This window comes from Vicugna pacos, chromosome 19 (assembly GCF_048564905.1).
Source record: "Vicugna pacos chromosome 19, VicPac4, whole genome shotgun sequence".
NCBI lineage: Eukaryota > Metazoa > Chordata > Mammalia > Artiodactyla > Camelidae > Vicugna > Vicugna pacos.
Window position 1 is genome coordinate 21,337,514 of NC_133005.1, and position 24,706 is coordinate 21,362,219.

Consider the following 24,706-nt stretch of genomic DNA (forward strand, 5'->3'; position numbering starts at 1 on the left):
GGTATAAACATACTGCAGATCAAGACAAAGGACAATATGGGAAAGTATTTGTTCTGCTTAAAGCATACCTTGGAGTAAACTATTGGATATATGAAATCAGAATATAGTACAGGTTATATGCATAAAATAAATTTTAGAAACAAACCAGGGATGAAGCTTGGCCAAGATGGTGGATTAGGAAGACACTAAGCTTACCTCCTCTCGCAGGCACACCAAAATTAGAATTATTTGAAGAGTAACTATTGATGCGAAAGACTGGAATCTAGCAGAAAAGATCTACAGCTAAAGAAATAAAGAAGGAAACCACACAAGATGGGTGTGAGATCCATAAAGGAGGACAACTATAATTGCAGAGGTTCACCCCAAGCAGCAAGGGGTCCGAGTCTCACATCGGGCTCCCTAGCCCAGGGGTCCTGCACAGGAAGACAAGCTCCCAGACAGTTTGGCTTTGAAGGCCAGGGGCTTACTTACAGGAGGTCCCAGAGGGCTATGGGAAATAACCTCTCAAAAGGTGCACACAAAGCCTCATGCTTCGGGATCAAGGACAGAAGTAGTAATTTGAAAGGAGCCTGGGACAGAGCTACTTGCTCATCTTGGAGAGCCTCCCAGAGAGGCATGAGGCAACTAGAGCTCACTCTGGGGACACAGACACTGGTAGCAGCCATTTGGGGGGAGCCTGTTCCACCATGTGCACATGGGTGCTAGCAAACATCATTCTGGAATTAGTTGAGCAGAAAAGAGGAAATAATCCCCAACTCATTCTAAAGGGTGAGTGAAACCTGACACTAAAATAGCACAAAAATATTACAGGAAATGAAATTATAGGCCCACTTCCACTCAATAACACAGATTCAAATATCCTAAACAAACTATTAACAAATTGAATTTGGTATATAAACAAGGTAACCTATGATCAATTTGAGTTTATCCAAGGTGTACAAGGATGTTTTAACATGAAATCTATACATATAACTCACCCATATTAAAGAAGATCATATAATCATTTCAATTAATGTAGAAAAACCACTGGATTAAAACACATGAATTCATGATTTTTAAATAATCTCTCAATTAGGAATTGAAGAAAAACCTCTTAACCTAATAAAAGTTATTTTAAAGCAACAAAACCTTGCAATTACCATCTTCAATGGGGAAACACTGAAAGTATTCCCTTTAACATAAGGATAAGACAAGCTGATCCACTATTCTATTCATAATATATGAGATATGTGTATGTATGACTGACCCATTATGCTGTACAGCAGAAGTTGACACATTATAAACTGACTATATTTCAATAAAAAAAAAAGAAAGAAGAAAAATAGTATGAGAGGTCCCAGCCTTTGCAGTAAAAAAAAGAAATGAGAATCATAAAAATTAGGTAAGACTACATATTTTCAGGAAATATTATCATTTACATAGAAAATCCATAAGAACACATAGGCAAATTATTAGGGGGGCTATCAAGGTGACAAGATAAAAGTTTTTATACCCAGTAAAAATAGCCACTGATTTGCACTCAAGAGAGTGCTTGCTAGGTTAAGAGAACAAATCATAATATAAATCATATAAAATTATTATGATAATTTATATTATCATATAAATTATAAATGCTGGTAAGAAGGAATCAGACAGAAAGAAAAGGAAGGTATACAAGAAAAATAAAGAGACAGAACTGGTAGAAAAGTGAGGGAGCTTTAATCTTCAAAATTTTCTGTGAAGTACATAGCAAAATTAAAAGCAAAAAAAAGAGGAGATCGTGGGATAAAGTTTTAAGAGTTGATAAGACTAATACTGCTGCTGCAGAAAATGGCAGTAAATGTTGACAGTGGGTAGCCCTAAGGGCCTAGGAAAAAATGCTCTAAGCAGGGATGTTTTGGAGAAGATACAGAATTAAAGTTTTCTTGGGTCAATGTAACAGAACTATAAGCAACAGGGTTGAGTACTAGCAAGAAAATAGCTGAACTGCTGAACCAGAGTCTAGCCTTGATAGGAGATACTAACGATTAGAAAAAATAAAGGATTTAAGTGACTAAAAACTCAGAAGCTATTGGAGAATATTTTATAGTAGGAACAACAGAGTAAATAAACTGGAAAGCCCTCAAGAGACTAATTTCACCAGAACTGTTTGAAATTCATTGTAACTGACAGGCTGAAGTCCTTGAAAAAAAATCAATAAAAGTGGCTAACTCTTATATAGAGTTGATCCTTGGAAAAAATGGGGATTAGGAACGTCAACCCACCATGTAGTTGAAAATCCACATATACTGGATAGTTGGCCTTCCATATCCGTGTTTCCTCACCCTCGGAATTCAACCAACTGTGGATCATGTAGTATTTACTATTGAAAAAAAATCCACATATAAGTGAACCTGCACAGTTCAAACCCATGTTGACCAAGAACCAACTGTAGTTATAGTTTCCTTGAGATATACGGGTCTCAATGCCAGTAAAATGTAAATCCTTAACTACTCCCAGTAATGCCACAAGCTGTTTCATTACCATCCCTTCAAATTTCCATGTTTACTTTCCTCCTCTACTCCTGCAGGCAAAACTTAAACTATTTCAGCGCTGATTATCTTCTTTTACAAAGTTAATTAATAGGATGTCGGTTGTCTGAAGCAGTCATCAACCTCCTATCCAACTGATTAGACAGAAATTATCTACTGGCCAATTTTACTTATAACTTTAACATAAACAAACTTTGGCCTACTAATTTGGCAAAAATCAGGCTGCAAGTCACTAATATCTATTAGATTCTGGTGGACACTGACTTTTGTGGCTATGGCACTAATCAATACTGAATTCTCTCATCTGGGAGGAGGACTGTTCATATATTCAGTGTCTGCAAAGAGCTCCTGCTGAGCTAAACACAGTGCAGTGTGTACTCTACGAAAGAGTCCATGAGACAGGCATGGGGGGTGTGGGGTAGTTTAATTCTTTCACAGTGCCTGTGGAGAGTCTGGCAGTGATGAAAGCCTAGAAAATTCATGAAAGGCCTTTTTATAACCAGAGTGAATGTGGAGCACAAAAGCAAAGTCAGATGACCTACTTAAAGCTTTGCTTTTACTGATGCGAATTCATTCTTATTCCAAATTAGTCTCTTTCTAGAAAAAGGAAACCTCACACAATGGCTGGAAAATTAAGAAACAGGGAGTATAACTCTACTAAGTTTCCATCTTTCCCTCTCAAATTTCAGCTCGAGACCTAGGGCCTACGGCCAGAGGCAGAATACATTTCACAAGGCTCTATGAGTATGATCTTGCTTATCTCAGTGTAACAACACGTTCTCTGAGTGCTAGCTATGAAGAAATTTAAATTCTATAATCCATAAATCAGATAGATCAGAAGTTCGGGCTAGTAATATTATAAGAGGAAATAGTTTCTTAACTTCTTCCTGGAAGTTATACAAAGCAAATGGATGGTAAACCTGTCTGGCAAGGTAAGGACAGCCAAAGTTGCTTCAAAGCAGGGAACCACTCATTTGTTAATCTGTTCAGCTAAACTCCTTGTCTTGTGCCAGGTGGGGATGCAAAGGAGAGAGAGGCTCCTGTCCCTGAGGCGCTCACATCTCAAGTGTTTTCTCACCCACCATTCTCATGTTACCCACACATTTCAGGCTAGCCAATAAAACTCTTCTCATCCAGGAGGTAGATGAATATGACTTTTCTTCATTTTGATTCATTTACTCTTTCCTTTCAGTTGAAGAATAAAATGGAAAATCCTTATTCTTCTCTTCTATGATTAATTTCCCATTAAAAACGTGATCTGATCTGTTCTCATTCTGCTGAGTCTACAGGTGTAGAATGTCTACTATACATGCCAAACAGTGAAAACATTTGTGAAGAATACAAAGAAATCTGACATGGTCTCTCTCTTCATGTGCTCCTTTTATTACTAGTCATCCCACCTCCACATTTGTCCTCTGCTTCTCCTCTCCCTCCATGTTGCTTTGAATGAAGAATTAGGTGTACTTGTCAAAGATCACAGAGCTAGATCTAGAACCTAGATTTGTCAATTTCCAATTCACTCATCTTTCTAAAGGGAAACGAAAGAAAAATGGTGTGGTGGGGTGAAGGTGTGGGTATTGTCCCCCAGAACTCACTGTTATGGTTCTAAGTGAATCCCAACTCTCTCCCCCACCTTTCTCCTTCCCCATTTTTTTCTTGCCATTCATTCTTTATACTGGCACTGCTGCTGTTTGAAAGCTTCTGCTCCTGATCCTCTCACATCAGCCAGGTCTCAGCTTAAACAAAACCTGCCCCAGTTAGTTTAATAGGACCATGCTCACTCCCTCTCCACTCCAGATATTCATTACCATAACAGTCTATTCACTGCTTTCAAAAAACTTAATTGCATATGTATTTACCTGTCAATTATAATCAAGACTGTGCTCTATGTGAATCAAAGACCATGTCTACTTTGCTCACATGACCGACCCAGCACCTAGCAAAGCTTCCCACACATAACAGGTATCCCACGTAGTAGACTGAAGTCAACCTACCCCTGCTTAAAAGTAACTCAATCACTGAAACTGGATTAAAATAATTCCTGACCCCTAGGCAAGCCCAGAAACAAATATAAATCCTCTAAAAGAAGATATCATCCTGGGTCTCATATTATTTCTACAAACAGCTTTAAAAATATAACATCTGGTCCGTGAGGAAATAACATGAGAATCTGTAGAAAACAGACAAGAATGGTACCACAGCACTGAGAATTTCAGCCAAGAGTCAATGCTATTAAAAATGTAATGGTAGAACTCAAAAACACAACACCTCACCAAATAGAAATTTTATAACTGAGAAAATACAACAGATTTCAATAGAAATCTGTTAAAAACAAAGATTTCAACAGAACGATTTAAGAACAGATAAAATACAGCTGAAGAGAGAATTCATGAAATGAAAGATAGGTCAAAAAGAAGTATCCAGAATAAAGTAGAGGGAGGCAAGAGGATCAAAAATACACAAGAGATGAGAGGATATGAACTACAGAGAATATAAGTGAGATGATCTAACCCACATGTAATCTGAGTCCCAGTCAAGAAGAAAGAGAGAGATGAAACAGAAGAAATATTTGAAGAGACAAAGGCTAAAAATTCTCCAAAACTGACAAAAGACATCAAGCCACAGACTTAAGAAATTTCAGGAACCACAAGCAGATAAATAAAACGGAAGTCTGTGTCTACATACAACAAAGTAATACTTCTGAAAATATAAGAATTTTCTTTCTTTAAAAAATTTAAGTATTCAGAAGAAAAAAAAAGAAATACTGTGGCAGACTGCAAAGGTGGCTACAAACATCCCTCCAATTCCTGCGTGTACACCTTTTATAATGAGACTTCGGTACTCCTCCTACCAAAAGATAACATTTATTTCCCCAACTCTTGAATTTGAGCTGGCCTTATGACTTGCTTGAGTCAATAAAATGCAGTGGGAGGGATGGCATAACTTTGAAGTTGAGGCCTTAAAAGACTTTGCAGCTTCCATTTGGCTCTCTGGGAACACTGCTGCCATAATGTGAAGAAGCCCTGGCTGACCCCTTTACATAGAGAGCCCCAGCAGAAGTTAACAGCAATAGCCAGACATGTGCTTGAGACAATCCCAGCTCCAGAATAACCACCAGTTGACTACAGCTGTAGGAATAATTCCAGTCAAGACCACAGAGGAACCAAACAGCAAACCCAGCACAGGCTCTGATTCACAGCACTGAAAACGAATTACAGATCTTACTTGACTTTTCGTGGGGTTATGTCCAGATAAACTTATTGTAAGTTGAAAAAAGCCTAAGCCCAAAATGCATTTAGTAATCTAACCTACCAAACACAATAGCCTAGCCTATCTTAAACATGCTTAGAGTGCTTACATTAGCCAACAGTTGAGCAACATTTTATTTTATAATAAACTGCTCAGTATCTCCTGTAATTTGTTGAACTCTGTACTGTAAGTGAAAAACAAGAATGGTTTAATGGGAACAGAATGGTTCTAAGTGTATATGTTGTTTATCCTTGTGATTATGTGGCCGACATGGGAGCTATGGCTCGTTGCTGCTGTCCAGCATCACAAGAAAGTATTGTACCATATATTGCTAGTCCAGAGGAAAAAAAAAATCAAAATTAGAGATATGGTTTATATTGAATTTATATCACTTTCACACCATCATAAAATTGAAAAATCGTAAGTCAAACCATTATAAGTCGAGGACTATTTGTAGATGGTTGTTGCTTTAAACTACTAAGTTTGGAGATCTTTGGCTTTGCAGCAACAGAAAATAGATATAGAAATATTTTCTTCAAAAAAATTAAGAGTAAACAGCTGATCATAGTATTTACATATTGTTAACTTTATATCTCAATATTTAAGCTACAAGATATCAAGGAGAAAAGTTAACATCATCCAAAGACTTGTATCTTCTTCTGAGAAAGGGGTACTAATTTTTTGACTGAATGCAGGATAGATGTATCACATGGTGGTGGAAGCACGGCCTTGCTACTGTCTTTATTTGGAGATTAAATATGGCTTAAGAAGTGCATCTGAGTACCAAGTTGACAAGGGATAGACTTGTAAGGTTAATTTTATGTGTCAACTGGCTGGACCATGGTCCCTAGATATTTGGTCAAACATTAGTCTGATGTTTCCATGCAGGTATTTTGGGATGAGATTTACATTTAAACTGGTGGACTTTGAGTAAAGTCTGTCATAATGTGAGAGAGCTATATCTAACCAGCTGAAGGCCTGAACAGAAGAAAAGGCTCATTTCCCTGGAACCAGAGGGAATTTTTCAGCAGACTATCTTCAAACTTCAACTTTCTTGAATCTCCAGCCTGTTGCCCAACCCCTCATCAGATTTTGAACTTACCAAGCTGCCATAAGTGGGTAAGCTAATTCCTTAAAATAAATCTTTTTATATATACATGTACACGTATCCTACTGGTTCTGTTTCTCTGTAGAAGCCTGACTACTACAGACAGAAGCCAAAAGACAATGGAAAGAATATCTTCAAAGGGCAAAAATAACTGCCAATCTAGAATTCTATACCCAGTAAAAATATCTTTTAAGAATCTTGAGATGAAATTTAAAAATTTTCAGGCTAAGAAAAGTGAACAAAATTCAACACTGGCAAAACTATTGTAAGAAATTACTAAAGGACATTCTTCAAGCAGAAGGAAAATAATCCTCGAAAGATTCAGAAAGAGTGAAGAAAAATGAAAGTGGTACTACATGGGTGGATCTAAATGTACACCAATCATAAAAAACAATAATGTCTTCTGAGGTTTAAAACATATATGATTAAAATACATAACAAAAATAGATATATATGGGGGTAGATTAAAGAAATTTAAAATGTTCCAAAATCTTTGTATTGCTTAAGAACCAATGTACTGATTTACTATTAATATTAATTTAATAGCCTAGATTACTTGCTATAATCTCTAGAGTAACCACTCTAGAAATTATAGATAGAGTCTATAACTTCAAAGAGGGGAAAAAAACTGTAATAGTAATAAAAAAGCCAATTAATCCAAAAAGCAAGAGAGGAGAGAAAAAGGAACCCAGAACAGATGTGTCAAATGGAAAGCAAGGATGGCAAATTTAAATTCAAATATATTGATCACATTAAATTAATTAAAAGCTCCAATTAAAATATGAAATTATATGACCTAATAACATAAAACCCAATTATATGCTGTTTGCAAGAAACATTTAAAACATAAAGATATAGAAAAGCTGACAATGAAAGAACAGAATAAAATAAACCATGAAAATACTAGGATAACTCTGATATCAATATCTGACAAAGCACATGCGTGTGCACGCATGTACATGCACACAAAGTAACTGCAAAAAAATCTTAAAATTCTAACCAAGAAAATGCAGGATATGTTATAATTATACTATATGACTGAGGAAGGCTTACTTCAGAAATTGAACCACAGTCTATTATCAGGAAACATATTAATAAAAATCCCCACAAAAATAATTCAAACTATAAAACGCCACATGATTACCCTGATGATTGCCAGAAAAGCTGCTTGTAAAACTCTTGATTTTTTAAAAATGCATTCATTAGACAAAAATATTTACTGAACACTCGTTTTGTGCTAGGTTCTAGTCCTGATACTAGAAATGAAGCAGTAAGCAAAACCTAACTGAATACCTGCCCTCATGAACCTTACAGTCTAGCAGCAAAAAAGCTGACATTAAACAACTCACTTAACAGATAAATGTGAGAAGAGAATTACAGGACTCTAAGAGCCCATAAGAAAATCTAACCTAGTCAGGGAGCTCAGTAAAGCTCCCTGAGGACTTCTGACTCCTGAACTGGAATATCAAAGATGAATAGAAGTTAAGCAGGCAAGGAGGCTGTGGAACTCTATTCTAGCCAATGGTCTCAGAAATGGTGCAAGGCCTAAAAGAAGCCATTGTATCTAGAGAACAAAGAGTAAGGGAGAGCATGGCACCAGAGAAGGCTGGAGATGTATGCAGGTCAGGACGACGTAAGGCGGATTTTTCTTTGACCTAAGAGCATTAAGAAGCCTCTGAAGAACAGATGTATGACTTCTGCTTCTACTAGAGGGTGATTTACCTGGCAGGAATTTTGGAATGAACACTCTGGATAGGTATAGAGCACAGAAGTCAGGATGTGGGTAAACCAGTTAGGAGGCTAGGTTACTAGCAGAGATATAAAAGTGTTACGAGTAGGGAGATATTTAGGAGGTAAACTGCACAGAATTTGATAAAGAATTTGCTCCCGAGCTGAGGGAAAGGTGTCAAATGCTACTTGTTTCTGATTTACCTAGCTTGTACCATTCAATGAGTCAGAGAATGAAGGAAAAGAATCACACTTGTGAGGGCAACTTCTCAAAAATCCTTAGAAACCAGAAACAAAAGAATCTTTCAGCTGAGAAAATGATCTCAAAATAATAGCCAATGACATATTGAAAAGCGAAACACTGAAATCATTAAACCAGGGTAAGAAAAGCATGTTGACTGCCACTACAATGATCTGGTAATCTACAACAGGGGCTGGCACACAGTCTCTGTTGCAACTACTCAACTTTGCTGTTGCACCATAAAAGCAGCCATGGACAATATGTGCATAAATGAGCACAGCTGTACTCCAAAGAAACTTTATGAACATTGAAATTTAAATTTCATATAATATTCACATATTATTCTTTTGAGTCTTTTTCCAACCACTTAAAAATGTAGAGCCCACTTTGAGTCCGTATGTCATACAGAAAAAAACAAAAAAAAACAAAAACAAGCAGTAGGATGAATATAAAAGATGGGCCAGTTTGCTGACCACCGTTCTAGAAGTTCTAGTTAATGGGGTAAAAAAACAAAATGAGATATAATTATTGGGGAAACACCCCAAAACTTATTTGCAGATGCAAGACTGTGTACTTAGGGAAAAAAAGTACATAGGGGAAAACCTAGTGTCCATAAACTAATGTTTATAATATAAAAATGAAACAGGGACTTCTCAGTTCAGGACAAGATGAAATAAGCCTATTTCACCCTATTTCTCCCACTAATTACAACAACAAAAAAAAACCCCAGACAAAATTCATGAAGCAATCGACAGAACATTCTAAAAAGAAGAAAAAAGAAGGTAGATTGGTTAGGGACCTTGGGACACAAGGACTGATCTAGCAGGAAGTTTCCTATTTTTTGTTTGGTTTGGTTTGATTTGACTTCTAACATGTCCTGCCCTGAGCTCTGGAGAGGCTCATAACCTGAAAATACCAATGAGCACAAATTAAAAAGTGCCAAGAAAAGCCTGTTTTCTCTAGACACAGGACCAGGAAAAGGGCGGCACAGCAAGATGGAAGTATTTTGACGATATCTGTCCTATTCCAAGCAAACAACAAAAAAGTGGCACCCCTCCTTCTCCCACCAGGAACTGTTTCCCAACCCAGCCCTGTATTAATGAGGCAGCACCTCCCCCACCCCCACCAGGCTGCAGCTTCAGAGAATGTGGGTGGAGCCCTGTCTTCCATTTCCACCCTGGAACAACAAGGTGGAGCTCCAATCCCAGCTCAACTAGAGAATGAAGGAAAGATTATGATAAAAAGGAAGCTAGATAACTGAATCCTCTATAAATATCGATACAAAATCCTAGACATACCCCTCAGTGACCCATGTGTAGGAGTGATCAGAAACACAGCAAAACGTTTCAGTACTAAATACTGTTCTGAAATTAACGCCCAGGTTTCAAGTTGGTCTTTTCATAGTTCACAAGTAGGGCAGACCAGAATAGCATAGCAAGACTTTGAAAACTAAACTGACTTTTGAACCACAGGCAACAAGTTGGCCAGCGTATGTTCTAAACCCAAACAGGTTGACTGCCTGTTAAATAAAAAGATGTAAATAAGAACCAGAATACTCAAAATGTCTAGGATGTGATCCAAAATTACTTGTCATACTAGAAACCATGAAAATTTCAACTTGAATGAAGAAAAGGCAATGGCAATACAGATTTTAAATTATTTGGAAATGATTTTAAAGCAGATATCCTCAAAATCCTCCAAAAAGAAATTGTACATACTCAGTAAACAGAAGACATGAAGAGTATTAAGTGGAAATTTTAGAACTTAAAAAATATAATAACTAAAACTGAAAAACAAAAAACAAAAAACACTGCATGGGCTCAATAGCAGAATGGAAATGACAGAAGAAACAATCACTGAACTTAAAAACAAATCAACAGAAAATGTCCAATCTGTATCACTGAGAGGAAGGAGATTAAAAAGAAATGAACAGAGTATCAGAGTCTTACGGGAAAATAATAAAGATCTAACATTTATTCCACCAAAGTCCTCAAAAAAATGAGAGGAAAAAAGAACTCAGAGATGAAAAATTATTTGAAAAATAATGGCTGAAAACTCTCCAAATTTAGTTAAGGATATTAAACCTTCAAAGTGCTGAAAACCAAAGACAAAGTCCTGAAAACAGCTAGAGAAAAACAATGCACTACTTGTAAGAGAAAAACAATTTGAAAGACAGCATATTTTTCATCAGGGACCATGGAAGCCACAAGAAGTGTACAATATTTTTCAAATGCTAAAAGAAAGAATCAAGCCAAAATACTACACAGAGTAAAAATATCCTTCAGGAATGAAGGTGAAATAAAGACACTGGCAAATGAAGGAAATGATGTGTCAGCAAAATAGCTCTAAAAGAATGGCTAAAGCAATTTCTTCAGCTAGGAAGCAAATGATAACAAAAAGAAATCTCAAACGCCAAGAATAAAGAGCAGTAGAAAGGGGGTGTGCACACACAGGTACATGTTATACATGTATTGCATATATATACATGCATAAATACATATGCACAAATTAAACAATTCTCTGCTTGAGTTTTTAAAATTGTTTGATGACTGAAAGTAGAAAGAATAACACAGCCATTGAGGACACCACAAAAACTGATTCGAAACTACTAGGCCAAAGATGGTGGAAAGGCTTCCAGAAGAACTTGAGCCTCCTCATTATACACTCATTGTAATGTATTAGCATGCTAAATGACACACCCACAGGACTGTTCTGAGGCTGATCATAAAAGGCCAAAAAGTGGGCGGTGGCCCAATTCCTGGTAATTCCCACCCCTTCCCCAAAATAGCTGGACTAATCCTTCCACTTGTTAGCATATGAAATTACCTAGTCCTTAAAAACTAACCACCCCCACACCTCGAGGCCTCTCGCCTTCTGAGATAGCCCATACTCTGTCTATGGAGTGTGTATCTCCCTAAATAAACTTGCTTTTATGCTACCATGGCTTGCTCTTGCGGAAGCCAAGAGCCCTCACCTGGTGGGGCACATCTCAGGGAGTCACCTGAAATCTGGGCTATGACCTTCCTCTCATGCCCCATTTTAAAACTTACAAATTTTTAGTTTAGTCCTTGGAACTCAGGGGAGGCAGAAATGGGGAGTTAGTGTCTAATGGGAACAGAATTTCAGTTGAGAGATAGTTGGTGGTGATGGCTACACAACAATGTAAATGTACTTCATTCATTCATTCATTCATTCATTCATTCTTGTGGGAGGAGGTAATTAGGTTTATTTATTTTTAATGTCAGTACAGGGAATTGAACCCAGGACCTTGTGCATGTTAGGCGCAGACTCTACCACTGAGCTATACCCTCCCTCTAAATATACTTACTTAATGTCAATGAATTGTACACTTAAAACTGATCAAAATGGTGATCTTTTTGTTTTGTGTATTTTGCCGCAAGAAATAAAGAAAAAATATGTATATGAATACATTAACATGTAAAACCTTTTTGATGCTGCTCTCTCATACCTTTTCCCACCTCCTGCCAGAGGAACCACTAGACTGACTTCTATCGTCATATCTTCTGGCAACTAAACACAAAACTACTTTTTTGGGTCTGGCTTCCTTCACTCAAATCTGCAGGATTCATCCATGTTGTTGTGCAGTTGTTCATTCCTTTTTAATGCTGAGTAGAAATCCCATTGCATGACTATATCATAATTTATCTTTTCACCTGTTTTTAGACATTTGATTACTCCCCACCCACCCTTTTTTTTGCCATAATTAGTAAAGGTACAAGTGAATATTCACAGGCAAGTTTTATGTAGACATGCTTTCACTTCTCAATACCTTGGAGTGGAATTTCTGGGTTACTGGATACATGTATGTTTGTTTACCGTTGAAGAAATTACTCAACAGTTTTCCAAAGCTGTAGTCCTCGTTTACACTGCCACTCAAAACTTAGAGCAATGGGAAAGCTGAATAACGAAGACCTGTTTTTCCTTTATAACACAAGTTGTTATTTAATGCTACATAGACCGAGTATTGTATTCTTTGACTCAGTGCATTAGTTCTTCAACAAGGATCCATATCAGACTCACCTGTGCTCTACTCACAGAAACTAACTCAACAAGGGCAGGACAGCAGGGCACAGATTTTGGTCTTTCACTTCTTAAAGGTCTTTAAGTGATTCTGATTCATGACCAGGTTGAGAATCATTGTCTTAAAGGATGAATAATTATAACATTTTTAATTACAAAAATATTATTTATACTCTTATAGCTTGGAAATAAATGGAGTGGGAGAGAATCTGCTTTCAGCTATATTTTATGAGGACACTAACTTGGGTGACAAAATCTCCTTGCAGCTCTGGTTTTATATCTCTTACCTTAGTTATTTGAACTGCATCATCCATCACCACTCATTGGAATTCCATAAATACCTTTTTTTCAGTCGTGCCACCTGCAACTAAAGGGAAAAAAAAATTTAGAAAGATAAAACAGCCCTATTTGAATACCACCGGTTGCTCTGGGGAGAGGAGCACACGCTAACAAGATGTCTCATAGAATATGATGAACATTCCAGGAGCCACAGGACAAAGCTCCATCTTAAATAGTGAATTAACTATTCAGATCACTGAAGACCTCACAAGAACTGCATTCACGTCCTTCCTCCCTAATCCCAAAACCTGGACTGTTCTACTGTAGGGTGGCTTATGAACCATTAGGTCCCCTCAGGGGACATCTGGCAATGTCTGAAGACAGTTCTGATTATCTAACAAATCACAGGACAGCCATTCCATAACAAAGAATTATCCCCAAAGGCTGAAAATCCCTGCATTGGTCAAAGACCCACCTTCGGGTCCAAGCTCTGCAATCTATAAGCTTATGTGACCCAGGTCAAATTTATTAACCTCTTTAAGCCTCAGTTTTCTCTCTTGGAAAAAGACTAGAGTCTGAATTTAATGTTCTCTCCTATTCTAAATCTTAAGATATTAAAATAATCAAATTTATATTGAAATAATACCTAACATTTAAGCATATGCAATGGCCCAGACATCACTGTTTTCATGTGTTCTACCTCATTTAACCCTCAAAATAGCCCTATAAGGCAGATGCAACCATTATCCTTATTATTCAGATGAATAAACTAATGCACAGAGATTTGCCTAAGGCCACAAGGTGGTAAGCAGCAGGGCCAGGATTTGAACCTGGTCAATCTGATTCTGGAGTCCTCATTCTTATTATTATCTTCTCTTCCCCTTTGGACCTTTGGACAGAGTACTGAGTTAACCAAATCCCTCAATTCACAGCCCTCCACAGACCATACAGTACTGTAGGTCAGAAACAAAGAGAGACCATTTTTCAGCTACAAATTAGCCAAGATTAAGAAAACAAGATCCAGAGAAAGGGGGTGGGAAGGGATAAATTTGGGAGTTTGAGATTTGCAAATGTTAACCACTATATATAAAAATAGCTAAACAAATTTCTTCTCTATAGCACAGGGAACTATATTCAATATCTTGTAATAACCTTTAATCAAAACGAATATATGTATATATATGCATGACTGGGACATTATGCTATACACCAAAAATCAACATATTGTAACTGAGTATACATCAATTTAAAAAAAAAAAGAAACAAGTTCCAAAGCTGTTGAGGATCAGACAGTACAGGCTGCTTATACCTTGCACCGACACTGTGAAAGAGCTTTCAACATGAAGAGCCTTAAGAATGTTTATACTCTTCAATCTACTTAACTTCTGCATGTCTATTCAAAGAAAACAATCCTAAATACAGTAAATAACTTCATAGAAAGATATTCATTGCTGTACTTTCATTAATATAGAAAATTCAGAAACCTAGGGAATGGATATATAAACTAAGTAAGCACTTGTTAGAATATTATGTATCCATCTTAAAAAGTTTATGAAGATCACAAAATAACCCACTTATGTTAAATAAAGGAAATAAAGGAAAAGTGGTGTGAAATAAAATTCTTATTTTACGGTAAGACAAGAAAAATTTAAACATAAAAAAGTCTTCTCTGCCCTTTGACCTTCTCTCACCCCACTGTGCACTGTGTATCTGCATTATGCATCAACCAAACCTCGCCCATCGGCAGGAATACCTGCTCAACCATCAAGAGCAACATTCTTCTAGCACCAAGACTCCTTAAAAGATAACATTCTTTCTTGAGCTTGTAGGGGTCACATGACCAACCAGGATGATCCACTTAGATCTGGATTATGTAAACTGTCAAAAATACATCATTTAATGCAGAGTACTCTATCTCAAAAAACTGATAAAACTATGCTTTGATTTCTAACCAGCGAAACAGTTATCAGAGCTTTCTGAGATGCTCTTCCCAGGTTGTAATCTTCAAATTTGGCACAAACAAAATTTCCCATCTCTTTCTCAGATTGACTGATTAATTTTTTGTGGGAAGCATTTTTCACTTTTTAAAAATTGTGTTAAAATATGCATAACATAAAAGTTACCACCTTAAACCATTTCTGTTTGGTTGAGTTTTTTTTTTTCCCTGTGAGGGGAATAAGGTTTATTTATTTATTTTTAATGGGACCAGGGACTGAACCCAGGACCTCATGCATGCTAATCACACACCCTACCACTGAGCTATACCCTCCTTCCAACACCTTAACTATTTTCAAATGCACAGTTCAGTAGTATTAGTTACATTCGCATTGTTATGCAGCCAACATTACCATCTATCTCCAAAATTCTTTTCATCTTGTAAAACTGAAACTCTATACCCATTAAACAATAATTCCCCATACTCCCCTCCCTCAAAGCCCCTGGCAACCACTATTCCCTCTGTCTCCATGGTTTTGACTACTCTAAGTACCTCATATAAATGGACTCATACAGTATTTGTTACTGGTTTATTGCACTTTTGCTTATTTATCATCTGTCAATGGACACTTGGGTTGTTTCCACGTTTTAGGTATCGTGAATAATGCTGCTATGAGCACTGGTGTACAAATATCTCTTCAAGGTCTTGCTTTTAATTCTTTTGGGCATATACCAGAAACAGAACTGCTGGATCATATGGTAATTCTATGCTTAATTTTTTGAAAAACCTGCACACTGTTTTCCACAGCTGCTGTACCACTTTACATTCCCACCCACAGTGCACAGGGTTTTAATTTCCCCACATCTTCATCAACATTTGTTTTCTGGTTTGTTGTTTGTTTGATAGTAGCCATCCTAATAGATGTGAGCCGGATGGAACATTTTATGTCCCGGCAGACACAAAGATGTACTGCTCAGATCCCTCTTCAACAAGGGACTTACTGCCTACTTGTGATGAATGTGGTTAGCTGACAGCTTCCTGCTGTTAACCCCTTTACAATCCACCTCAGCTTTCAAACAGAGGGCATCCTTTCCTTGGGACTGCCCCCTCCCCTGCCAAGACTGGGCAATGTGGCGGAACAATGGTCTAGCCCTTTCCAACCAGTAAGATGCTCCTCTGTGAGGCAGTCTGGGCCGGCAGAGACTGTCAGGTGTGCGCTGCAGTCTGGTGGCTTCTCATGTCCAGCCTACTTCTTTCTCTTTTTCTTCATAGGCATTACTCCCCAGTAAGCCCTCTGCCCTCCTACTCTGTCTCAATCTGATTCCTGGAGAACCCAACTAGCACATGTATTAAGTGTACTATTTACATCGATGGAGGGAAAAAAAAACTGGGAAAAAAATAAGACTCCCAATGAATAAATCAAAATGTTAATGGTGGGACTTCTGCACTATCTAAGTATTCCTTCTATGACTTGTACATAATAAAAAAAAATTAAAAGAAAACTATACTAAATTCTGCTTCTGAGGAAATACTCTAATGGTAAGATAAGTTGGTATATTTTGTACACAATGTACCCAAATTTATGGAGGAGTGAGTCATAAACAAACTGCTGGGGTTCTTCATAAAAACATATGCCCAGGTACTAAGGAACTAAAAGGTCAGACAGTGGGCTTCACAGACATTTCATATGATTTTACAGACATTTCACAGTCTTCCTTACTGTTTAATTAAAATTTGTACTCGTTTAAAGACCTTTAGAAGAGACAATGGAGCCCGTTCAGTTCACCATCCTTTTCTCACAGATGAGATCAGTGCCCTAGACAGGATGGGCAAAGAACAGTTCCTGGCCTTGTGTCTCAGTGCCTATGTCCACTTCTCTTTCCAGCTATACTAGCAGTGTCCAAATGCAGGAAGCACATTAAACATATGTTTCCAAAACAGATAAAATAACAAGGTTATTCCAAGAACTATTCAAAATCTAGCTCTTTCTATGAAAACTGAATGGTGGCATCTGATACCGCCATTCCAGGCAGTTTCCTTTCTGAGTGCCAACCCCCTCAGCACATGAATAGACACAAGCCTTTATCATCTTAAAGAATCCCTCTTAATCTCCAATGTCTCCCCATTCCAGCTATCACTTTCTCCCCTTTCCTTCCTTGCCCATCTTCTCAATGTACACTTAGTGTCTCTCCTCCCCAACCACAAACCCTCTGATACACACGCTCACTCGGTCTCCACAGGAACTGCTCTTGACAGAGTCGATGGTGATCTCCAAAGGAGACTTCAGTCCTTACTGATTACACCAAACTGCGAATCTGATCACTGATGCAACTCCCATCATCGTTTGATCAGCGTTTCCTCTCAGTCGATCTAGAACTGCCCCTCAAATGTTGGTTCCATCCTCACCAACACCAGCAGTTCCCAAAGCTGGCTCCACTTTAGAAAAGGCTGGGAAGCTCCTTAGCCCTCCTCCCCTGCCACTGCCCCAGCTCAAGGACATCATAATTTCAGAGGGTGTGGGTGGAAAGTGTCCCTGGCAATGTGTGTTTGGGTTTTTTGGGTTGTTTTAAATTAAGTACCTAAGGTGATTCCAATGTGCAGCCAGGACTGAGAATCACTCCTCTATCAGGCTTTCTGGATCTCACCTTTTCTTCCTCTATCTCCAGCCTCAAATTGTTTCCAGAGCCCCAGATCTACATATGCCCTTTACTTCTAGGCCTGTGTAGCTCACAAGTAACTCTGATTCAAATAACCAACCCTCATAGAAATATGTCATCTTTTCTTTTATCTGTTCCTCCTTAATTGCTTAACTCAGTGCATAAAAATCACTATCTACCCTAGGAATCAGCAAACTCTCTGTAAAGAACCAGCTAGTGAACATTTGGCTTTGCAGGTCCTCATGCCTCTGTCACAATTACTCAGCTCTGCTGTTGTAGCACAAGAGCCACAACAGACAACAGGTAAAGTTTAAAGCTGTAGTCCAATAAAACTTTATTTATGAACACAAAGTTGAATTTTATATAATTTCCACATATGATAAAATATCATTCTTCTTTTGATTTGACTTTCTTTCAACCATTTAAAGATGAAAAAAACAATTCTTAGTTTGTGGACTGTGCGAAACCTGTCAGTAGGTCAGTCTGCCAACTCCGGTCTTCCCCCTCACCCAAGCCAGGGACCCTAGTCGTCCCAATTCCTTCCTCTCCCTTAGTCACAAGAGTCAATCATTACCTCCAGTAAAGTACTTGTCACAAACTATTGTAACTATATATGGCCTCCCTCAACTGACAGTAAGATCCTTGAAGGTAAGAAACACGTCTTAACAATATCCACAGGGCTGAGCAGAGTCCCTCCTAGAATCCTGCAAGCAAGCTATAAAAGAGCTCTTTTTTCCTTTAAGTCTTTCCCCTAGTTCAAGACACAGAGAAAATTCCACCACCATGAGAGTAAATGGTGTATTGTACTATCTTGAATCTTTCTTTATTCTAAGACAGTTTCTTTTTAGTTCAGCTTATTCTTGAACTTAACAGTAAGGTTTAAAGGGAAAAGGAAAACACAGCAAATTTTAAAACGCACTGAATAAAGGCTCAGGCAAACATGTAGCATATTCATTATTAAGAATAAATAATAGTGATCCTTACTGGTCAATGCTCCAGTAACTGCTTAATTCCTGTTTTCTGGTGCTTTTTCTGCTTTTCAAGGCCATGAAATGCTGTGTGGGTCTTTGAAACAACCAATTTGATCGAACCTTGAAGATGCCGCTACAGTGGCTGACTACCACTTGGGCTGGGTCCTTTCTAAGTGGCACCTTCAACTATAATCAAATCTTGAAAGTTATCAAATAAAGAAGGATAAACCAGGCATGCTAAAAAACATTTTTTAAAAGAAATTACCAGACACATCTAAAAGCAGCAGCTTAACCAGGATCAGAATAATAACCATTTATTAATGCTTAGTATGTGGCAGGCACTGTGTCAAAGTGTACAGTGTACATTACTTAACATATCTTCAAAACAAGCACAGAAAATAGATGCTTCATTTTGCAGATGAAGAAACTGAGGGACAGAACAATTAAATAACCTACCAAACATCTGTAGGTGACAAGATTGAGACTCAAACCCAGGTATATCTGATTCCAAAATTTATGTTCTCACCCACTAGTTGAATAGGGTCTATATAACCAAGGTATGTCAATAGCCACTGGAGGAAAAGGGCTTCCTCCAGAAGGACCTAGATGGAAAGTCTCAAAGCCCCTGTTTGAAATGCATCATAACTGTCATATAATTACAAAACTGCTAAGTATAGCGCAATGTACACAGCCAGTGAGGCTTTCTAATCACTGTCTAACAACAAATAAAATAAACTGGAAGAGCCAATTCCATGATAGAGCAGGACTTCTTACTCTAAAGATGAGAAGCAAAATCTTGTAGCAAATTAGAGAACACTGCCATGGTTCCATTTCCCACTGTTAACATAGCCATTGCCAGGAAGTCCCATGATTACTATAGCAACCACTGGTCTTGCTATTCACCAAGTTTCTGCCTTTTTGCTTCCTCAGGAAACAGACAGGAAAATCAGGCTCTTAATCTCTTTTTTCAAAGAGGAAGCTACCATTTAAAATTGGAAATAAATGAATATGTAAAAGGTAATTTCATACTCTGGCTGACACCCAATATTTCTGAATATTAAAACTCAATTTTTAAAGCACACAGACTTATCTTTTTTATCTTCTAATACAGCAGTCTAGAAAATCTGCTAAAACCTTCCAACTACAAAAATCTAAAAACATTGGATAAATGCTTACATCCTTTGAAAAGCTTAGCTAAGTTCTGAAGAAAGCAGAGAAAACTGCCAGAGGCACAACAAACTGCCAGTTAGAGGTCAGAAGTCCAGGCACACCATGGCTGGTTTTTCTGTTCATGATCTCACAAGGATAAAGATTTATGCCATGCTGTGTTCTCACCTGGAGCTCAAGATCCTCTTCCAAGTTCACATGGCTGTGGCAGAATGCAGTCCCTTGTAGTTATAGGACTATGGCCCCTGTTTCTTCTGCTCATCCAAAGGCCATCCTCAGCTGTTAAAGGCCATCTGTAATCCTTGCCATACAGACTCCTCCATCTTCAAATCCAGCAGTGGAAAAATCTCCCTCTTGCTGAATCTTTTTCATGTTTTAAATCCTCTGACTCTTCCTTGCTGTGACTTCTGGAGCCAGATTTTAAGGGGTCATGTGATCAGGTTAGGCCTATCTACATAATCTCCCTTTTAACTGGTACAAAGTCAATTTATTAGTAACTTAGTCACATCTTTAATATCCCTTTTGCAATGTGATGTAAAATAAGCACTGGAGTAAAAAAAAAAAGTCCCATCAAATTCACAAGTGTGCCCACACTTGTCAGACTAGATTAAAAGAGTTTAGATTAAAAGAAAGATTACAGAACTTTTTCATTAAGAATTAGTTTAATAATACATTTTAAAACAAGTTACTTTACTTTTTCTATACTTGCTAATAGACTAATAGTTCTGTATATTTTTCAGAACTCCTATCTTCTAATTTCTTATTCAAGTCTGAATATCTATTATTAGAAAGAAGTCATTTATCTTTAGTTTGAGGCCAGTTTTTGTTTTTCTTTAAACTGATTTTCCTTTTGGTATATCATTCCTATTGATTTATACCCATATCTTCTCTACTTTTTTGAAGTATGCCTTCCTCAAATAGCTAGGGACATGTACATATCTACCCAATATTCCCCGCTCCGTCTCACAGTTAGATCACAAAGTCACTTTCTCCCAGTCTTCTTATAATTTATACTTTTTACTTACTCCCTCTGCTACTCATCTTCCCCTATCACAGCTGCTATACTTTATATAAATTGGTGTCAGGAGTTTATTTCCTGCCATGCCCAGGATAAGGTTCCTCCTGATCAAATCAGCTTATTTCAAGATAAGCATATTACTCCTTTTCCCCATGAAGTATACTTACCACTTGTGTGTAAGTCAACAGCATTTTAAACCAAGATCTAAAAGTCAAAGTCTAATATAATGAAATCATCTACATAGAAAACAGGAAAAGAATAACACAGCACGCTTCCTACACATCAAATTTCAAAACCCCAGATTCGAAAAAAAAATGCAAAGTAAAATTCTCATTGCTTGTGATTCACCTTGATAACCTACTGCCTTGAGCAAATGCAGTAGCAGTCATTCATCTACCAGGTTCTGTTATTGTTTATGACTGACAATTCAGAACTAGAAAAAAGAAAAAAACAAAAACCCAATCCCTACCCTCCCCCCAAAAAACTGGCTTGTATGTAACAGGCCCACGAATTTAACACCTATGCCAAACATCTTTAGAAACATTTAACAAATCTAGGAAAAGACAGAATCCTATTACAAGCAGAATTATTTTAAACAAGGCTTGACTAGGAAAATTCTCTCCAACCCCTTGCTTCTATTAATAACTATTTAAAACAATAAAAATAAAATTTTAAAGGAACTCAAAACTCTTGAAATCAAAATTATTTATATAATGCTTAATGTATTCACCGAAGTTCCAGCTTCACTGGAAAAATCAAACTCTAGACTTCGAAGTCAACAAGCCATCAATGCAAGCAGCACCCAACATGTCCCAATAAAACACGCAAGACAATACACAAGACCAGAATGAGGGAATGTTCTGGGGCCTCAATTCCACATGCTCTGGCTTCTGAACCAAAGCAACATGTACAGTGTAGCAGAGGCAGGAAAGGCATAGGACTCTTCCTCTTCTATCTCCACTGAAGAATACAGAAAACCAAGCAGCAATTCAAAAATTACAAGAAAACTTTTTTCTGGTTTCTTTATAAACATTGATAAATACAGTATCTTCTTGCTGTAAAAATCTCAAGCAATACTCAAGTTCATGAAGTACAAAGTGAAAGCCTCCCATGTTTTCACTTGTGTTTCCTGGTTAAGTGTTGGATCAATAGTTCATATAGTTACTGACATTTGTATCTATTTGGTGAACTGTCCTTGCCCATTTTTCTAATAGGGTATTGGTCTGTTTCTTATCTGCAGGTATTCTTTCATACTAGGGCGATTTTAACCTTTCCCTGACATATGATTGCAAATATTTCCCCCCATTTGCAGTTTATCTTTTAGTTTTGTTTGTATTATCTTTTTATGCAGTTGAGTTATGCAATCTTTCCCTTCTTGAATTTGGCTTTGTAATGCTTTACACTAAATACAGGTGAGCATACCACCTGATTTCAGTAAGACCTGCAAACTAAGAAAAATTTTTGTATTTTTTAATGGCTGAAAAAAATCAAAAGAATGATATTGCATGATGTGAAAACTACATGAAATTCAAACTCCAGTGTCTACAAATAGTATCAAACACAGCTGCACCCACTCATTTATAAGTTGGCTACGTGCGGCTGGCTTCAACATTACAATGGCAGAATTGAGAGGCTCCTGGATATGTGGTGCTCACAGAGCTCTGCACTGCTCCTCAGTGCACTACAAATCACAGTGACAAGGTTACAAGTCAAAGTGTTTCAAGTGCCACATTCACATATTAACATACTGTGGTAGCGTTTTTTTTTTTATTACCAGTGCACAGTCATCAAGTCAAAACAAGAAGAGAAAAGTGGACTTTGTCATACTTTTAAAGCACGGTGGAGAGTGTGGATTATTTTGTTATCAAGTCGGATGGGAAAGCATTGTGTTTACTATGCAATGACACTATGGCTGTGCTAGAAGAACTCTCTATACAACAACATTACCAGACTAACTAGTCATCTCAATATTTCCAATTCACAGGAAAGCAATGGTAAGGAAAAGTGGAAATTTTAAAGCAGAATATCTCATCACAGCAGAATTTCTGGAAGGAAGGAAGGAAAGGGGGAAGGGAGAAAGGGAGGGAGAGAAGGAAAAAAAAGGAGGCTGTAACCAAAGTTAAGTTTCCAAGAGGGTCATTTTTTAGCCAAGAAAGGAAAGTAATTTGCTGACTGTGAGTTAATTAAATCATGCTTGACTGCAGGAGCTCAAGAAATGTATTCAGAGAAAATAAACTTACAGCAAAACCAGTTGCTCCAAAAGCTGAGGACAGTGGGAGTAAAATTAATAATCTATTAAAAAAAAAAAGGCAAATGATTTCAAGTAGAGTCCCTGTTGCTTAATGAGTTAGATGTTACTAATATTGCTTAGCTGATGTTATTTACTTAAGGAGTCAAAGCCAAATTAATAGTTTGTGAAGAATCAGCTTCTACGAATAGTCTATGTGGCCAAAAGTTGAGAAAATACTACTTCAGAATAACCTGAAGTAGAATTAGCTAAGATGAGTTATAACTGATGATGTTTGTAAAAATATGTGTGGAGTAGGAAAAGGCTTAGTTGGGTAATTTACAAAACTTGTGAAGATGTAAGATAATTGTTATTATATTTTTTATCAGCAGGTACTCTGGAATATATGTGAATCTATCATGTTACTGAACCAAGAGTGTCAATGGTAAACTTCATTCACTGTCATGGACATTGTCACAAATAGAAGCAGAATAACGTGTCCTGCCTGCCTACACGGCAGTTTGATGGCTTAGCAGTAGTAAAGTTTCACTGTGAATTTTTTTTAAAGCTTGGGGCTGAGATTGAAATTTCAGAACAATAAGACCTTTCTCAGTCACTATTATTACAAATGAATAGCTTTGAAACTTAGCTTTTGCTGCAGATTATATAACATTTAATAAATTCAACCTAACATCATAGGACAGAACAGGACTTACATGTGAAACTTAAATTGCAGTTAAGTCATTTAGACAAAAATATTTGAATCATAAGTAATGTTAAGCTGCTTTATACACTTCCTGTGCTGTCAAAAGTTAAAACAAGAAGTGAGATCTCCATTTTCAAACAAATTTGCAGTGGATATATATTTTTAGCTCAAACTACAATTTTGGAAGCATTTTTAGGACTTCAGTGCAAATGCAAAGAAAATTTCTGTATTTCAAAATCTATTTAACAGTGCAATTATGGCACTTCCACCTAACCTTCAATTGGAAATAATTAATCTGCAATGTAATGATATGCTAAAAGGCAAATACTAAAAGAAAAATCTAATATAATTCTATAAATGCTTCCCAAGTGATTACTATGCACAATTAAAATCATATGCTTGGGGGCTGATATCAGTATTTAGCTGTGCATCTGTGTGAAGATATTTTCAAAGATGAAATATGTAAAATCTCATTACAGATCAGCATTAACAGATAAGCATTTGCAATCAATTTTGATGACAGGAAACACTAACTCTGAACCTCAGTTAAGCAAAATGTATCACCTAAGACAGGAGTCCATTTTTCTCATTAGTATACCTATATTACAAAAAGTTGTACTGAGTAACAATTATTATTATTACTATTATTATATTTGAATTTCATCAATAAGAAATTCGTGGAAATGTGTTTTCTCTTGTTATAAAGTACCTACATAAGAATCCCAATTTTGCTTTTTGGACTGCAAAGTCTAAAATATTTACTCTTTGGCCCTTGTCTGATGACTGCTGCTTTGAGAAAGTTTTCTTTAGCCTAAGCATAGAAAAGCATCTCCTCTAGTTCCTCCAAGGATTGGTAAAAACTTACATC

At 37.1% G+C, this 24,706-nt stretch overlaps 1 protein-coding gene across 4 annotated transcripts in view; it reads right to left on the reverse strand.

Annotated features, from left to right (window-relative positions):
* Positions 1 to 24,706, reverse strand: part of PTPRA (protein tyrosine phosphatase receptor type A) — a 115,408-nt gene that overhangs the window by 68,704 nt on the left and 21,998 nt on the right. For 2 of the 4 annotated variants that reach the window (XM_072943919.1, XM_072943916.1), the window contains exon 2: positions 13,165 to 13,244. In XM_072943919.1, the coding sequence (XP_072800020.1) occupies positions 13,165 to 13,191 (27 nt within the window). In that variant the 5' untranslated portion in view covers positions 13,192 to 13,244. Of the gene's footprint in view, positions 1 to 2,243; positions 2,278 to 13,164; positions 13,245 to 24,706 lie in introns of those variants that run through there. The other 2 variants (XM_072943920.1, XM_072943918.1) reach the window with 2 other exon arrangements.